The following is a 19149-nucleotide window of genomic DNA, read 5'->3' on the forward strand; positions in this document are numbered from 1 at the left end:
GGCGACAGAGGATGCTCAAGGCTTTCTGAGGGAGTTCCACCGTATCGTCCGTATAATGTTTCAGCTTAGAGGAGCAACCTATCAGTGGTGTCGTGCTTAGGAGCTGGAAAGTTCGGCTGAGGAAGCTTCACTTACATGGATTCAGTTCTCGGATATGTTTTTGAGGGAGTATGTTCCCCAAAGACAGAGATGCATGGCGTGCCGAGTTTGAGCAGTTGCTCCAGGGTTCTATGACTGTGTCAAAGTATGGAGTTCGTTCCACTGATTTGGCTAAACATGCGCCAGTCTTGGTTTCTATGGTTCGAGAGAGGGTCCATCGGTTTGTTGAGGGACTCTATCCCAGCATTAGGAATAGCATGGCCTGGGAGTTGGAGATGAATATTTTGTACTAGCGGGTTGGTAGTATTGCTAGGAGAGTGGAAGGCATGCTTGCTCGGGAGAGAGAGGAGAGAGAGGCCAAGAGGTCTCGAGAGACTGGTTCTTATTCTGGTGCTCGTGCCCCAGCTGCAGTTTGACATTGTTAGGGCTATATGAGTTGCCCTGTTCATTCAGCTCTTCCAACCGCCAGTGGTATTCTGGTTACTTCTAGGCCTCAGGAGCCTTATTATGCACCGCCAGTATCTAGTGTACCTCCTGCACAGGCTGTTTCTACAGGTCAGTCTATAAGACCTAGCTCAAGCGAGCCACGCCCTCCCAGAGCTTGTTTTGAGTGTGGCAACATTCGCCATATGGTGAGAAATTGCCCCAGACTTAGGAGGGGTGCACCTCCATAGACTTCTCAGCTACATCGTATTCCACATGGTCCTTAGGCTATGATTACAGCATCAGTTACGACTCCACCTGCTCAGCCAGCTCGAGGTGGAGGTTGAAGAGGTAGAGGTCACCTTAGAGAGGGAAGCCTGGCTAGATACTATGCCCTTCCTGCTCATACAGAGGTAATTGCTTCCGGCTATATCATTACATGTATTGTTGCGGCCTGTCATATAGATGTGTCAGTTCTATTTGATCCAAGCTCCACTTATTCCTATGTGTCATCTTATTTTGCTCTGTATTTGGGCGTATCCCGTGATTCTATGAGTTCTCCTGTTTATGTGTCTACACCCATGGGAGATTCTATTGTTGTTGACTATGTGTATCAGTCATTTTTGGTTGTTATTAGAGGTTTTGATATTAGAGTCGACTTATTATTACTCAGCATGGTAGATTTTGATATTATCTTGGGCATGGACTATTGTCACCCCATTATGATATTCTTGATTGTCACGCCAAGACCGTGATGTTGGCTATGCCGGGTTTAACGCGGTTAGAGTGGAGGGGTACCTTAGATTATACTCCCAATAGAGTTATTTCATTTCTTAAATCTCAAAGAATGGTTGATAAGGGATGTGACGCGTATCTAGATTATATGAGAGATGTCAGTATTGATACCCCTACAGTTGAGTCAGTTCCAGTAGTGAGGGACTTTCCTAATGTATTTCCAACCGATCTTTCGAGCATGCCGCCTAAAAAAGATATCGACTTTGTTATTGATTTGTTACCGGGCACTCAGCCCATCTCTATTCCTCCATATCGTATGGCTCCTCCTGATTTGAAAGAGTTCAAGGAACAGTTAGAAGAATTGCTTGATAAGTGCTTCATCCGGCCCAGTGCGTCACCTTGGGGTGCTTCTGTCTTGTTTATGAAGAAAAAGGATGGTTCTATGCGTATGTGCATTGATTATCGCCAGTTGAACAAAGTTACAGTGAAGAACAAGTATCCTTTGCCTCATATTGATGACTTATTTGATCAGTTACAGGGTGCCAAAGTGTTTTCCAAGATTGACTTGCGTTCAGGCTATCATCAGTTGAAGATTCGGGAGCCAGATATCCCGAAGACTGTTTTTAGGACTAGGTATGGTCATTACGAGTTCCTTGTGATGTCATTGGGCTGACCAATGCCTCAGCAATATTTATGTATTTGATGCACAGTGTATTTTGGCCCTATCTTGACTCTTTCGTCATTATGTTTATTGACGACATTCTGGTGTACTCTCGAAGTCAGGAAGATCATGAGAAACACCTGAGGACTGTGCTTTAGACCTTAAGAGAGAAGAAATTATGTGCAACATTCTCAAAATATGAGTTCTGGTTAGATTCCGTGGCTTTTTGGGTCACGTAGTATCGAGTGAAAGGATAAAGGTGGATCAGAAGAAGGTGGAAGCAATGCAGAGTTGGCCTAGATTGTCCTGTGCTACGGAGATCCGGAGTTTCCTTGGTTTGGTAGGGTATTACTGTTGATTTGTTGAGGATTAACATCTATTGCAGCACCTATGAACAGGCTGACCGAAAAGGGTGCTCCGTTTAGGTGGACAGAGGAGTGTGAGGAGAGCTTTCAAAAGCTCAAGATAGCTTTGACTACAGCCCCGGTATTGGTATTGCCTATATGTTTTATAGTATTTATTGTGATGCGTCGTAGATTGGTCTCGGCGTGGTGTTGATGCAGGACCGTCGGGGTGATTGCCTATGCGTCTAGACAGTTGAAGGTGCATGAAAAGAACTATCTTGTCCATGACCTTGAGTTAGTACCTATTGTTCTTGCCTTGAAGATTTGGAGGCACTATTTGTACGGTGTCCCTTGTGAGATCTATACTGACCACCAGAGTATACAAAATCTGAAGGATCTTAACTTGTGTCAATAGAGGTTTTTAGAGCTGCTTAAGGATTATGATATCACTATTGTGTACCATCCGGGGAAGGCCAGTATGGTGCCGATTCCTTGAGCCGCAGGGCGGGGAGTTTGGGGAGCTTAGTATATTTGCCAGCAGCAGAGAGGCCATTGGCACTGGATGTTCAGGCCTTAGCCAACAAATTTGTTAGGTTGGATATTTCTGAGCCAAGTCGAGTTTTGGCTTATGTGGTCTCTTAGTCTTCTCTTTATGATCGTATCAAGGAGCATCAGTATGATGACCCCATCTTCTTGTCCTTAAGGACACGGTTCAGTACGGTGATGCTAAGGAGGTTACTATTGGAGATGATGGTGCATTGAAGATGCAGGGTAGGCTATGTGTGCCCAATGTAGACGGATTATGTGTGTTGATTCTCTAGGAGGCTCATAGTTCGTGGTACTCCATTCATCAGGGGGACACGAAGAAGTATCAGGGCTTGAGGCAGCAATATTGGTTGTGTAGAATGAAGAAGGACATAGTGGAGTATGTAGCTCGGTACCTAAATTGCCAGCAGGTGAAGTATAACATCAGCGACCAGGTGGATTGCTTCAAAAGTTAGAGATTTCGGAGTAGAAATGGTAGTGGATCACTATGGATTTCATTGTTGGACTCCTACAGACTCTGCAGAAGTTTGATGTAGTTTGGGTGATTGTGGACAGGCTGACCAAGTCAGCTCATTTCATTCCTGTGATGACTACTTATTCTTCCGAGCAGCTGGCTCGAGTTTATATCTGCGAGATTGTCAGACTTCATGGTGTGTCGGTATCTATCATCTCTGACCTGGTTATGGAGTTTACATCACAGTTTTGGAGGGCTGAACAATATGAGTTAGGTACTCGGGTGGAGTTAAGCACACCATTTCACCCTCAGTCGGACGGATAGTCCGAGCGCACTATTCAGATACTTAAGGATATGCTCCGTGTGTGTGATAGAGTTTGGAGATTCTTAGGATCAATTCTTGCCACATGTGGAGTTTTCCTACAACAAACAGTTATTAGTCCAGCATTCAGATGGCACCATATAAAGCTCTGTATGGTAGGCAATGTCGGTCTCCAGTGGGTTGGTTCAAGCCGGGCGAGGCTAGATTATTGGGTACAGACTTGGTTCAGGATGTTTTGGATGAGTTCAAGCTTCATAGAAGAGTTATGCGGATCAGAAGGTTTGTGACGTTGCATTCATGGTTGGAAAGCGAGTCTTGCTTCGGGTTTCGCCTATGAAAAGCGTTATAAGATTTGGGATGAAAGGCAAGATGAGCCCAAGGTTCATTGGTCCATTTGAGGTGTTGCGACAAGTTGGGGATGTTGTTTATTAGCTTGCAATACCTCCGAGTCTAGTAAGGGTTCATCCTGTATTCCATGTTTCTATTCTGCGGAAGTATCATGCTGATCCGTCTCATGTTTTGGATTTCAGCTCAGTCTAGTTGGATAAGGATCTATCTTATGTTGAGGAGCTAGTGGCTATTTTTGACAGGCAGGTTCGGAAACTGAGGACAAAGAACATTGCTTCCGTGAAGGTTCAGTGGAGGGGCCAGCCGGTCGAGGAGGCGACTTAGGAGACTGAGCAGATATAAGCAGCCCGTATCCTCGTCTTTTCACCACTTCAGGTATGTCTCAATGCTCATTCGAGAATGAACGATTATTTTAAGAGGGGGAGAATGTAACGACCCGGTCGGTCGTTTTGAGGGTAATAGCCCAGATTCCTTATTTTCTGCTTTCCCCGTGTCTGTTTCTGATTATGTGACTTGCCGGGAGGTTTTGTTTTTTGGTTTCGGCATGTTTTGGTACACTTAGTCCCTAAACGGAAGCTCAAGTCATAAGATTTTGACCGTAGTTGAAACTGTGTGAAGACGACCCCGGAATGGAGTTTTGTCGGTTTTGTAAGCTCTGTTGGGTTATTTTGGACTTAGGGGTGTGTCCGGATTGTAATTTGGAGGTTTGTAGCTGATTTAGGATTGAAATGGCGAAAGTTGAATTTTTGGAAATTTTGACCGGTAGTGGACTTTTTGATATCAAGGTCGGATTCTAATTCCAGAAGTTGGAGTACGACCGAAATGTTGAATAAGACTTGTGTGAAAACTTTTAGGTCAATCGGATGTGGTTTGATAGGTTTTGGCATCGATTGTGGAAATTGGAAGTTTCTTGTTCATTAAGTTTGGATTGGAGGGTGATTCGTATTTTTAGCATTGTTTGATGTGATTTGAGGGCTTGACTAAGTCCGAATAGTGTTTTAGGACTTGTTGGTATATTTGGTCGAGGTCCCGGAGGACTCGGGTGTGTTTCGGTGCTCAACGAACCATTTTTGGACTATGGAAAGATAGCAGATTTTTGGGTATTTCTGTTGTAGACTTTTCTTCATCGCGTTCACGAGAGAGGCCTCGCATTCCCGTAAGTAATTCGGGAGGCCAACTGAAGTTGTTATTCGTGTTCGCGAAGGTTTGGTTGTCAGTGTATCGTGAATGCGGGAAGGACATCGCGTTCGCGTAGAGGAAGTGGAGCAGCTGGGGACCCTAAAGATTTGTACTATGCGTTCGCATAGAGTGGACCGCGTTCATGAAGTAGTAGATAGTGGAACCTACGCGTTAGCGTGTGGTCTATCACGTTCGTGAAGGGGAAAGTTTGGTCAGTGGATTTTTGTTCAACGCGAACGCGAGGGTTTGACCGCGTTCGCGAAGAAGGAATTATCTGGGCAGAATATAAAGTTTCAAAAATGAGGTTTGGCCATTTTTATCAAAACTTGCGTTTGGGAGCTCGGATTTGGACGAGATTTTGAGGGATTTATAGAGGCATCAATTAGATAATGATTCTACACTTGATTTTGGTTCTATCCTAGTAATCTATCATTAATTTCATCATTTAATTTTAGATTTGGGTTGAAAAATTGGGGAAAATGGGAAAAAGTTCTTACACTAAGATTTTGGGTTTTGAATGAGAATTTGATATCGGATTTGGATAATTTTGGTACGAGTAAACACGTGAGTGAATGGTGTTCATATTTTGTGACTTTTACCCGATTTCTAGACATGGGCCTGGGGAGGCTTCTTAGGGAGATTTTTGAATTTCTTATTAAAATCTCGATTTCATTAATTAGAGTAGTCTATTATAGGTATATATATGATATGTAATTGCTTTGGCTAGATTTAGGCCATTCGGAGTCGGATATTCGTGGAAAAGGCATTGTTACTGATTGATTGAGCTTTGTTTAAGGTAACTGGCTTGTCTAAGATTGTGTGGGGGAACCCCTTAGGATTTGGTACGGTTGTGTTATGTGAGCTCAATATACGTGAAGTGCTGAGAGCGTACGCGTGCTATTTTTTGTAAAACTCCTTTTTTCACTGAGTAATAACCTGTTTCACTTTAATTGAGTTATACTAGCATGTGTAATTAGTCTGTTTATCTTAGAATAGCATGTCTATGTGTCTTAAATGATTATCTGAACTTTGTGCACCATGCTTAGCAGATTTCCTACTTCTTCCTTGACTTTTACTTAGTCCAAACTGTAGGGTTTCGTGCTATAGATGTTCCCTCCATTTCTGAGCTACGTATTTATTTTGGGACTATGGAATGGTATTCCGGGAGACCCCCTGCATATATACTTTGGGACTATGGGACGGTATCCTGGAAGATCCCCATGCATATTTACTTTGGGACTACGGGACGGTATCCTGGGAGATCCCCTTGCACATTTACTTCTAGGACTAGAAGACAGTATCTCGGGAGATACCCTGTTTTATTTCCGTTCACTGTACAGTTATGTTTCTATGATTTACTTCTAGTTAAATTTCAGTCTTTATTATACTGCGATATTTTGTTTTATCTTATTTTATATATATTAACCAGTAGGGTCCTGGCCTGACCTCGTCACTACTCGACCGAGGTTAGGCTTGGCACTTGCTGGGTACCGTTTGTGTTGTACTCATGCTACTCTTCTGCACATGTTTTTTGTGTGCAGATACAGGTACTTCTTACCATCCACGTCATCAGTGAGCATCGACAGTTTGAGACTTCAAGGTATATTTGCCGCATCCATTGACCTCGGATTCCACTCTATTCTCTCATTTGTCCATTATCTTATGTACTTCTTTTGTTAGATCCTGATGTATAGAGACACTAGTTTCCCTTATGTAGTTCTGACTCATGATGCTCCGGGTATTAGGAAGACTGTGTAGTATTGAGGAGTTGGTTATTGTATATGCCGAGCAACATGGTTTTCAGTTATTTTATTATTGTTGCAGTTAGTTTTGAGTTTTACTTCTGTTCCTGTTATTCCCGTAATTATTTAGGCTTACCTAGTTGTAGAGACTAAGTGCCCTCATGACGTCTTACGGGGGGTAAATTGGATCGTGACAGACATGCTACCTTGTAAATGTGAGGTCCCTAAGTATTCCCCCCCCCCCTTTGAAAATGGGATAATTCCACCGCAAATATGGTTACTACAAATTCCTGCAGACCTTCGTAAATGAAAGGTCTGCAGTCACTAGAAAAATTTGAAGTAAACTAAAACACTTTGAAATTTTTTCGAAAGTCATCCAAGCCCCTTGGGCCCAATGCCAAATGTCTACACAAGTATATAAACCTCATATGAACTTTCTCACATGCTCTGAACATCAAAATATCATATAAAACTATGAATCGAACACCAAAATGCATCATGCAAGCTTTGAAACTCAAGAACTTCAATATTCACATCCAAGCTTCTGATTCCTATCAAACTAACTCGGAGTGACACGAAACTTTGCACCCAAGTTATAAATAGAATAATGGTCCTATTCCAAGTGTTAGAACAAAAATCCAAACACGATAGCCATAAGGCCAATGCGTGGTAAAACATATAAAAATTTTAACTTCAAATTGCCAACTTTCGGCAAAAAGAGACAAATCATCCTAGGAACCATCAAATTCAATTTCGAGCATATGCCAAAGTCCAAAATCACCATACAAATCTATTAGAACTATCAAAATACAAATATGTGGTCGTTAACACAAAAGTCAAACCTTAGTCAACCATTATAACTTAAGCTTGAATTTCAATCCAAAATCTTCCCGAAACCAATCCATCCCCGCAAGTCACAAAACAACAATTAAGCACACAGAAAGCATCAAAGGGGAAAATAGGTGTAGGGCCTCGTAAAAGTTTTTTGAATAAACTTGAGGTTTTATGGTACCGAGGTAGGCTAACGTGTTGGGAGGTTATAAGAAAGGGAAATTAAGTCATAGGTATATCAGACCTTAGAAAATCATTTAGGGGATTGGTCAGGTGGATTACAGGCTAGAACTACCTCCAGAGATGTCTTTAGTACACCCGGTGTTTCATGTATCCATGTTGAAGAAGGTGGTTGGAGATCCGTCGCTTATTGTTCCGGTTGAGACTATAGATGTTAATGAGGAATTGACTTATGAAGAAATTCCAGCTTTCCATTCATGATAAACAAGTTCAAAAGCTGGGAAATAAAGAGATTGCCTCCGTGAAAGTGCTATGGCAAAAACAACAAGTTGAAGAGGCCACCTGGGAGACTGAGGAAGAGATGAAAAGGAAATACCCTCGTTTGTTTGTGTAACTAAGTAGTTTTGTTCTAAAAGGATATTAGAAATGTACTTTTTATAAGTTATGTTCAATATTGTATAGTTTATCCTGAAAGGCCATTTTTGGTAATGTGATGCCCATGACATTATGGTTGATGTTGTCTTCATGTTGTGATACATTGTTGTGATATGGTCATGTTTTTAGGACTAGTTTCTGGGGATCTCTGATCGGTAGATATCCCCAACTACAGGGAAAACTCTGCCAAAATTATTTGAAATTTTAGGAGTTAGCCAAATTTGGGGCTTGAGATGTGTGGGAGAAGAAATGAGTTAATGTTGGGTGTTTCAGGCAGACTCTAATTCCTTATTCAAGGACAAATGATCCTAAGTGGGGGAGGATGCAAGGCCCTGTAAAATTATGCCAATGAATTTGAGATTTTAAGGTGTTGAGGTAGGCGAAAGTTTTGGTATATTGTAGATCATTTTGGCGGCGATCTTGCTCGCTGTGGTATGGACTTTTTTTGAGTTGTGCAATGCAGTGCGACTACATAACGGCTTCATGGACCCTGGATCCACCACAGAACGGAATAGGAGAAAACTTAATTTTTGAAGGTTATTTTGCGGCCCATTATGCGATCAGATAACCATTCCCTGGGATGCACCTCCATCGTAGAACTAGCATGAGAAATTTTCGCAGGGAGATTCCGCAGTGTGTTACATGACCGTATAACTCTTCTACGGACCGCATAGAGACCACAGACTTGATCAGGCCAGGTCAATTTTTGGGACCATTTTTACGGTTCGATCTGCGATCGCAGACACGGTTCGGAGGCTTAAGTTTTGGGAAATTTTTACCCGACCCCATTTTTATAAAATGACACTGGGTGTTATTTTGGCTAGCTTCAACAGTTGTTTTAGTGTGAGAGGAGTATCTTAGAGAGGGAGGAAGGAGCCTCAACCACATTGCTCATCAATTCTTGCCCCAATTTTGAAAATTCAAGGGAAATCACTCACTAGGCCACCACCTATCCGGGTAAGTCCTTGTTCCCAATCGCTCATAATAGGTTGTTACGGGTCTAAGTAGGCTGGGGAATAGGAGATAGGACATGCACGTATCAATAGTTTTAGAGGTTTTTGAATTACGTGGGATAAATTGTGGGATGATATTGGTTGTGGGGTAAAGGAAATCTTATCAGAGAACCTTATAGTCAAATTTGCACACCTACTGCTTGATGAAATTCCTGAATGAGCTGGACCTATGAACCCTTTCATAATTATGGTACAATTTTTTCATATCTTTAATAAATTGAAATAGCTAGAAGTCTCAGAACATTTTAGTAATCTAAAGAAAGCTCAAGCGAGGCATGTTGGCTAAACTCTTCTTATATATTCGGGTTCCATGAGCTTCTTATGAATTCGAAGTGCGATTTGACAAAATTCTCATCCTTATCGTGCTAAATCATCACAAATGCTTGACTTATCGAATGTCCAATTACTCTAATCATGTGTCAATTGCTTTATATGCATATCATGCTCTTTCTTGGGAAATAGCCAAATATGATAGAATCACCAAACGATTATGAATTCAATCCATAGTTTCGTCGAGATCATCATGCACTTGTTTTTTAATGTTTCCAATGTGTCCTAAGCCCTTATGCATTCATGAACTGAAGTGGTGTTTTTTTCGGACGAATTACAAGAGTCTTTAAATGAATTACAACCCATGTAAAGTAAAAGAATGAAAGTGAGAATTATGAAATGCAGCCACAGTACAAAGAATGATGATTTATATATGTAGCCAAGAGCGCCAATGAAATGAAACCAAGTATGAAAGACAATGAACGAATGTGATTTCTTTTATATGATATGTTACAACCCACATTCGCGTACGTTAGATCATGCTGTAAGTTAGTCGACATAAATCCGAGAAGATATTATCTTTGAATTGATAAAAGTTAATTTTATTGGTCTTAAATGATACAAGAGTTTATAAGAGTGGTTGACAAGTATTGGAAGTTAAGCAAATCAAGGATGTTGTAACTCGTTTTTTCGGATAAAACTAGATGTTCTTAATATGTTCAAGAGTTTGTGTTTTAAGGTATTTGAATTATATAATATCAGTATCATAAGTATTGAATTCAAACGAGTTATGAAACAAAAGTCGACAAAAGATGTCGCAATTTACGTTCTTAATGTTACTTAAACTTTAGGTCAAATGTTACTATGCTTTTCTCCTAGTATACTTGGAATTACTGGGTGATCTACCCACCAAATTTAAGAGCTATGAGTCTATTTTGTAACTCATTAAACCATTTGTCAATAACACATCAAAGTAAAGAGATATTCGCATTTTTGCAAAACTGCACAAGCAGCTCTCTATGGGCCCACATAGACGATTGAGATATATTGATATATATGAGACACCTTAAGCTTGTTTTAACTAAGTTTTCTTCATTCTCTTAATACTCTAAACACCTAAAAACACTCTCTCAAGGTTCTTTCATGATCCAAGTCCCAAACAACAAGCAAACAACACTAATCAAGTGTCAGGAATCCCATGGCACTAGTATGTTTCTTATTCTTCTTGTTGTTGCTAATTTTTGGTGTGGTTCCAGTGGCAGGTTGTTTTAAGTGGTCTATGTTCGGTAAAATAATCTCTCAAGTTTTTAATATCAACCCTAGGTGATTTCAAGTCTTCCAAAGTGATTCTAGTGCCGAAAAATCCGAATTAATTGCTAGTTTCTCTTCTTTGTTCTTGTGGCAGCATTGTAAGATTATCCAAGTTGCAGCTAAGTCGTTGAAGCTAGAACTTGTGAGGTATTTATCAAAAGGCGTGTTAGTAATATTGTTGGTTGGTGGACTATTTTGGTACGCTTGATATGATTATTATTGATGTTGTTTGGGTTGTTTGGTGATTGTTTTGAATTTTGGTAAGTCATATAAACAAGGGAGGTGCTGTCCATTTCATCGTAAAATAGGTCGCGGTCGATATAAATAAGTTACGACGCTTAAATGATAACGATAGTATCATATCTCTTACTGTAGACTAAGGAGTCGTGACATTTGCATAGTTTTAGGTTGGGCAGTATATACAAGGTATGTGAGGCTATCATTTTCCTTCTTACCAATGACTCTTATTGTATATGTAATGACATGACCGGTTGTTTTGAGATTTTGCACTTCACTTGCTAGTTCTCGGGTATGACTAGAACCATGTGAGATATTATTACTTATGTAAATCATTGATTTTAGTTTTAAGGGTAATCAGAATGAATTTGGAAGAACAATTCTCAATTTGAAGCTTAAAATTTGAAAGTTTTGACCAAGTTTTGACTTGTTAGTAGATGACCTCGGATTGGAATTTTTATGATTTGGTTAGCTCCGTTAGGTGATTTAGGACTTAGGAGCTTGATCGGAATACATTTTGGAAGACCGTGGAAGGTTTAGGCTTGAATTGGTGAAATTGAGATTTTGGCATTTTCCGGTTGATAGGTGAGATTTTGATATAGGGTCCGGAATGAAATTCTGGACATTGCAGTAGCTCTGTTGTGTCATTTTTGACGTGTGTACAAAATTTCAGGTTGTTCAGATGAGGTTTGGTAGACTTTTTGATCAAAAGAGTAATTTAGAAGAATTTGGAATTCTTAGGCTTGAATCTGGTGCGAATTGGGTGTTTTGATGTTGTTTTGAGCGTTACGAAGGTTGGAGAAAGTTTGAATGAGGTTATGGGATATGTTGTCATGTTTGGTTGAGGTCTCGGGGGCCTCGGGTGAGTTTTAGGTGGTTAATCCGACTATTTCATGTTATTTGGAATTGCAGAAAAACAGCTGAAGTGTTGCAGAGAATTAGACTTTTGCGTTTGCGAAGGGTTAGTTAGTGAAGGCTGGAATTTTAGCCTTCGCATTCGCGAGGAAAGCTCCGCGTTCACAAAAGGTTGAGTGTTTGGTCATCGCATTCGCGAGTGAAGCTCCGCATTCGCGTAGAGGAAAGTGGTCAGCTGGGTTCGAGGTCAAGTTATTCATCGCTTTACGGGTGAAGGGGTGCGTTCGCGAAGAGTTGTCTGAGGAAGCATCGCATTCGCGATGGGCAGGTCGCGGTCGCCAAGAGGAACTTTTGGTCAATGTTATTTTTTGCTTCGTGAACGTGAGGCGTTGACCGCGTTCACGAAGAAGGAAATGAGGCATGGGCAGAATGTTTAAATAGTCGTCTTGTTTGAGATTTTGGGGCTAACTTTCACCATTTTTTGGCGATTTTGGAGCTTTTTAAGAGGATTTGAAGAGGTATTCAAGAGATAACACCTGGAGGTAAGATTTTTGAACTCAATACTTGATTCTTGTGTGAATTCTACCTAAGTAATCATGGAATTTAAGCCTAGTATTGAAGAACTAGGGCTTGTAATTGGAGACCTAGGATTTAGGATTTGAGGGGTCGCTTGTGGTTGGATTTTGGTACTTTTGATACGTATGAACTCGTAAGAAGATGAGGATTCTATTGATATGACTTTTATCGGATTTCGAGACGTAGGTCTGGGGTCTCTAACAAATAGTGACTCCAAGGCATAAGTAGTGGACAATAGCCAATAATTCTTTTTCGTGTGCGGCGTAGTACCATTCTGCATCCTTCAACTTCTAGCTCTCATACGTAACAGGATGCCCCTCTTCTAGCGAGACTCCGCCCAGACCATAGTCGGAGGCATCCGTGTTTACTTCGAATGGCTTGGCCATATAAGGAAGGGCCAATCTGGGGCTACTAGACATAGTTGTTTTCAATGCATTGAAGGCCTCCGCTCGCTTAGAACTCCAATCCCAAGGCGTGAATTTCTTTAAGAGTTATGTCAACAACACTGCAATGAGAGAGTAATTTTTCACAAACCGCCGATAAAAGTTGCATAGGCCAAAGAAGGCACTCAAGGCATGGATACCCTTAGGCTGTGGCCAATCTGTGACGGCATGAATCTTCTACTAATCCATCTTGATCACCCATGCCTCGATGTCATGTTCGAGGAAGTCAATCTATTTTTGGGCGAAGGAGCACTTGGAAAACCTGACATATAATTCGTGCTCCCGCAGTCGAGCTAGGACTTTCCATAGGTGCTCCAGGTGTTCTTCCAATATTTTTCTATATACGACAATGTCGTCCAAATAGACCACTAGGAATTCATCAATGTACTCTCGGAAGACTTGGTTTATCATGTTGCAAAATGTGGCTGCAGTATTAGTCAAGCTGAATGGCATAACCAGGAAGTCGTACGACCTATATCTTGTCACATTAGTCATCTTGTGTTCATCTCCCTCAGCAATCCGGACTTGCTAGTAACCTGTCTTCAGGTCTCTTTTGGTAAACACTGTAGCACTACCCAATCTATCGAACAGATCTACCATTAGCGGTATAAGGTACTTGTTCTTAACGGTGATTTTGTTTAGGGCCCGATAATCTACACAGAGTCGTAGGGTGCCATCATGTTTCTTTTGGAATATCACAGTGGGCCCATAAGAGGACTTGGAGGGTACAATGATCCCCATGTCTAGAATTTCCATCAATTGTCTCTGAAGTTTGGTGAGTTTGGATTGTGACACTCTATAAGGTGCCTGGGCGGTGGCTTCGCACCCGCACCAACTCAATCTCATGGTCCATAGTGCGCCTAGGTGGGAGTCGCTTTGGCATGTCTTATGGCATGACGTCTTCAAACTCCTTTAGCAGCTCCTTCATGGGTGCAATAATGGGATCCAAAGAGTGTTCAATATCTTCAATGCGGAGGGTAGCCAGAAATGTAGGTTCATGTCTTTTGACTCCCTTCTTTAACTACAAGGCCGAGATGCTCTCCGCAGCCATCTTTATGGTTGTGCATGGGATAATGAAAGGCTCGGGCTTGTTTTCTCCCATCATCAGTAGCATGTCTACATAAGGTACAAGAATGATGTTTGTTTGCCTTATGAATTCAAATCCAACTATCAGCTCAAAGTGATCGATCATCACACGTAAGTTGAAATTTCCTTCATAAGGACCAAGTTTCACTACCACTCCTTTGGCTATTCCACCCACTAGCTGAGGTGGTGAGTTGATAGCCTTGACATGACCTTTGTCCTTTCCCACAACTAGACCAATGCTCTCCACCTTAGTTGAGGCTAAGTAATTATGAGTAGCGCCCATGTCTGTCATCACCCGAATGGGCTTGCTATTAACTTTCATTTCGACGAACATCAGGGTCTTCTCTTGGTTAAGAGGAGGCCCATCTTCCGCCTTCATTTTCCCTTTTTTAGTGGTTGGTTATGAGTCCTTCATTTTACAAATTACAAAACTAGTTCCCGTTAAGGCCTCAGAAATGGAACAAACAAGTGCATTGAAGGCACCTATTGGTTCTGTCTGATTAGCATCATCTGTGTCATCATCTGTCCCATCATCAATGGTTTGATGGGCGTTTATTTGTGCTTATAGAATTATTGTTCTAATGCGGCCTGGCGTAGTGCCGATATCCTGAAGGGGGATTCCTCTCCCCATCGTTGTTATGAGACACAACAATATTGTTGCTTGATAAAAGAGTCTTATATTTGGTTGCACTCCGATCTTCTCCACTTCTGCTAGGGCCACCATTGCTAGGCTGGCCCCTTTTGTGTCCTCCTCGGACATGCGCTTGAGGCCTATCCTTCCAAGCTTCCACTTAGTAGTCCCCAAGGCATTCCGCTTCTTGGATCTCCTTGGGTAAAGTGTCTAGCCTTTGTCTTTGCAGCTCCATACGGGCATAAGGTTTCAAGCCTTCCAGGAATGTTAAGAGTTTGTCTTTGTCCCCCATATCCTGTATATTCAGCATGAGTGCGGAGAATCCCCGCACGTAATCCTAGACTGGCGTGGTCTAGCGGAGCTCTCGGAGCTTTCTTCGTGCATTACACTCAACCTTTTCGGGGAATAATTGTAGGCATATGGCTGCCTTTAAGTCTCCTTCTGTCTCAAGAGTATCTTCACCAGCCTTGATAGCTTCGTATTTCACCCACCACCAGAGTTTAGCATCATCCTAAAGATACATGGCAGTAGTTGCTACATTTTTTGCTTCTTCTAACTCCCCCATGACATAGAAGTAATGTTCGATGTCGAAGATGAAGTTCTCTACGTCCTTGGTATTTTGAGCACTATTGTAGGGCTTTGGTTCAGGAATCTTCAGCTTTTGTGGCACAGGGGCGAGTTTCACAGCACCCCCGATGTGGTTTCTGCCTCCTCGAAGTAGGCCTTTTAAAGCAGCGTTGACAATATTGAGTTGGCCTAAAAATTTGTCTATTATTTTCTGCATGGTAGTCACCCTGTCTGCCACTTGTACCCTATAGGATAAATCCTCGGTCCACTCCTGTTGGAGGCCCTCGAATTTACTAAAAATTTTGGCTGCCTATGTCGTTGCCGTTTGCCGACCTCCTTCAGAGTCACAATTGATGTTTGCAATGTCTCCTTCGGCCTACCGCATCCTCCGGTCCAGGTCGTCCAACCTTTGCACAGGTTGGTCCTTAGAACAGGCACCGCTTTCACGATGGGTCGTAATACGTTAACCGTCTTTTCAAGGGCCGCAATGTGGTCCCCATGATTCACCATGGACAAAAATGGTGGTAATGGCTATATGTTCCCTCGTCCGATGTTGAGCCTAGGCTCTGATACCAGCTATTATGTGATGCCTTCTTCAAATGTCTTCGAAGAGAGATATTAAGACTAAGCAACCGATGTTCGTTTGATTACTATCCGCCAACTGGGGTACCTTTCATACGCTAGTTGAGACTATCAATTCTGTACCAAAAAACCAATGTCAAGAGCAATTGAGAGAACAAAAAAGGGAATGAGAATGAAAAAAGCTTGATTGCATTAATAAAAGCTATTACAGAAAGGCAGCACGATGTCGATGGGGAGAGACACCAATACAGAGATTTTGCTTGCTTGAAAGATTGACTACTTGATCTCCCCTAATAATGCTTAAAAAATATAAATCAAAGTTACAGGACTTGATATAACGAAACTAGAGAGACATAATGGAAATATAGGAAGTAAAACTACTCTATATTTACAATAACAAAGACTTAAATTCCTACAAGATAGAAGTAGGTCCGTTGGCGGCAACCTTGTCTTTTGCATCAGAGTCTGTGTGACGGCACTGTTGGCATCTGCCGCAGGCTGGGCGCCAGCGAAAGCTGTCGATGGGGTGACATAGGCACATGCACGTTTGTCACTTGGCGCGGCCTAGACCACAGAACCGTCCATGGCACTAGGCGTTGGAAGGTTTGCCAAGACGCTATGGGGCGTATTCAAGGGGTCACGGGGCAGGGCTGGAAAGCCTCCCATGACATTACATATGATGTGTGAATGAGTTGCTTTAAGTTGTTGGAGATTCTATGTGCATGTTTTAAAGTTTCTGGGGTTGAGACGGAAGTTTCGGGAGAAATTCAGAGTAAATAAAGGCTAAAGTGCCCAGATTTATTTATGTTGCAATGGCTATAGGGGACGTTTAGTTGCATTTTGTACTCCATAAATGTTGTTTGATAAGCTATATATATAGGTGATTCTAATAATATAAATGAAAAGGAAAAAAAAGAACTAATATGATACCAATTTTTTCAAGTTGGAGGGAGTGTTAATTTTTCTATAAAAAATTGAAGGAGGAATCTGATTTTCATCCTTCTATAATATTATTGTTCTTCAGATTCACTGGGTTGAAACAAGAGATCATAATTAGGATTAAGGTAAAATTAATTACTTAAAAGATTAACTTTTCACTTGCATGATCCTGTCATTGTTTTCTAACAAGTTTTTGTCAGTCAAATCAAATAAAGAATTCTAAAATTTTATAATTCCTTTTTAAGAACAACTTCGTAGGAATTTATCTACTTTTAGAAAATGAAAATTACCTACAATATATTGCTTGAGATAGGAAAATCCAGAACTATGAAATGCGGTGAATATGTTCCTTGCAACTTGAGTTCCGTTCATGGTTCAATCTTAAGAAAGATAATTAAGTTAAAAAAGTACTCTAGAGACAAGTTTTAGTTTCTTTTTTCTTTACCTTTTTTTCCCATTGAGTAATTACTAAATGGTTATAAGTAATGAATGATACTAATAGTTTTTTATGGACTAGAGCATATCTACATAAGACCTAATTAACAAGCTTTCAAGTTAGAAAAAAAATTATTCGTTTTATTTGAAGCACAATGATAACCAGAGATGGACCCAGGATTTTTACGCGATGTGGGCATAGTGTTCAGCACAACCAGTGCCTCCTAAAGGCTTTTAGTATTTGGGGTGCTAAGTGCTTTAAATTAATTATTCAGGGTACAAGTTTTTTGCCGAAACTTACGTGTTTCGGTTACCCTCATTATAACACATAGGTCAGCCACTAATGATAACAATTTATGTTTTTTTTTCTAGAATACCATCAATATCATGAGGAAAAGAAGGGAAAAAGAAAAAAGAAGGAAGAAAATCCTAACCACCTAAAATTTCATTTCATTTGAAAAAGATTTTGAAAATGTAAATAAATAAAGAGAAAAGCTCAGTACCTAATCCTTTCTATATAAATATTACGCCTTGCATCTAGCATCGGTATGCTATTCCAAATGGCTTCTTTAGTTCTACCTTCTTTTTTCCTACCTCTATCTTTCTTAGCTTTTGCTTATGCTGCTAATAATAATAGCTCAACAATCCCCAATACTAGTCCTTATGAATTCATTTTCCATGTTGGCGATTCGCTTGCAGATACAGGAAACTTAGTCCGCTTAACGAATGCAAATACAACTTACCGTGCAGATCATTATCCTTATGGTCGAAATTATTTTGGTGAACCTACTGGTTGATTTTCTGATGGTCGTCTTACTATAGACTATATTGCTAAGGCTCTTAACCTTCGACTTCTCAAACCTTACTTGCAAAAAGAAGCTAAATTTAGCCATGGTGTAAATTTCGCAGTAGGAGGATCTACAGTATTAAGAAACCCTTATTATGAAACTAGAAATATTAGCATGCCTACCTACAACAGGTCACTTAAAGTTCAACTTGGCTGGTTGACCACCTACCTAAAAGCCACATGTTACACTCTACAAAATTGTTCTAAAGTTCTTGGAAAGTCTCTTTTTATGTTCGGTGAAATTGGAGGAAATGACTATTACCAAGCATTTTCACAGGGGAAATCCATTGAAGAAGTTAAAACTTATGTCCCATATATAGCCAAAGCCATTGTAAAAGGCATTAAACAGGTGATGAAATAATGGGCAACGCGTATAGTTGTTCCTGGGATTTATCCTACTGGTTGCTTCTCCTATTACCTTACTAAGTTTTCAAGCTTGGATTATAAAGATTACGATGAGTTTGGATGTTTGAAATCCTGCAATGAGTTTGCCATGTATCACAATGATTATTTGGAGAGGGCTCTATCTATACTAAAACTTGAATATCCGGATGTTGCTATTCATTATGGAGATAATTATGGTACTTTTAAATCAATTCTGGAATGCCCGGGCCATTTTGGATTCCATAAAAAATCAATACTCAAAGCATGCTGTGGAATTGGAGGTCCATATAGTTATAACGAGGATAGAGTTTGTGGAACATATGAAGTTCCTAGTCGCTCTGATTCTGCAAAATATTTGCATTGGGATGGCATCCATCTTACAGAAGAAGCATATTATTATGTCGCAGAGAACCTCATCCGTGTCATCTTAGCTAAAGAATTTCAATGTCTGCAGTAGATCGATCTTGATCTTGGGGTTTTATTGAAATTAAAAGAATGTGGCATTACCTGGGTATAGATTGTGAGGGGTGTGTTTAATGGCGAAGAAGCTCTTTTATATATGTAACTGGTATTTATTCTAGTTGTAAACAATTAAACCAAGATAAAGATAATAATTTTTTCTACATGCGGTATATAAATTATTTTCCTGCATAAGATATATCTGCTTGATTTTA

At 40.6% G+C, this 19149-nt stretch overlaps 1 protein-coding gene across 1 annotated transcript; it reads left to right on the forward strand.

Moving 5' to 3' along the window:
* Positions 1 to 530: 530 nt before the first annotated feature.
* On the forward strand, positions 531 to 18932 carry LOC142172501 (acetylajmalan esterase 1-like). The gene is made up of 3 exons (XM_075236133.1): positions 531 to 654; positions 18067 to 18440; positions 18519 to 18932. The coding sequence occupies exons 1-3, from the start codon at positions 531 to 533 to the stop codon at positions 18930 to 18932; spliced, it is 912 nt and encodes a 303-aa protein (XP_075092234.1).
* Positions 18933 to 19149: the final 217 nt, after the last annotated feature.

The sequence above is a fragment of the Nicotiana tabacum genome, chromosome 18 (assembly GCF_000715075.1).
Source record: "Nicotiana tabacum cultivar K326 chromosome 18, ASM71507v2, whole genome shotgun sequence".
In the NCBI taxonomy this organism is placed as follows: domain Eukaryota; kingdom Viridiplantae; phylum Streptophyta; class Magnoliopsida; order Solanales; family Solanaceae; genus Nicotiana; species Nicotiana tabacum.

What these genes read in the sequence shown, in the direction of transcription:
- LOC142172501 (XM_075236133.1), top strand. Translation starts at nt 531, where the DNA reads ATGAGTTGCCCTGTTCATTCAGCTCTTCCAACCGCCAGTGGTATTCTG. An exon ending in TGCACAGGCTGTTTCTACAG is followed by an intron (nt 655 to 18,066) that starts GTCAGTCTATAA and finishes GTCTTACTATAG; the next exon opens with ACTATATTGCTAAGGCTCTT. An exon ending in TTGTAAAAGGCATTAAACAG is followed by an intron (nt 18,441 to 18,518) that starts GTGATGAAATAA and finishes TACCTTACTAAG; the next exon opens with TTTTCAAGCTTGGATTATAA.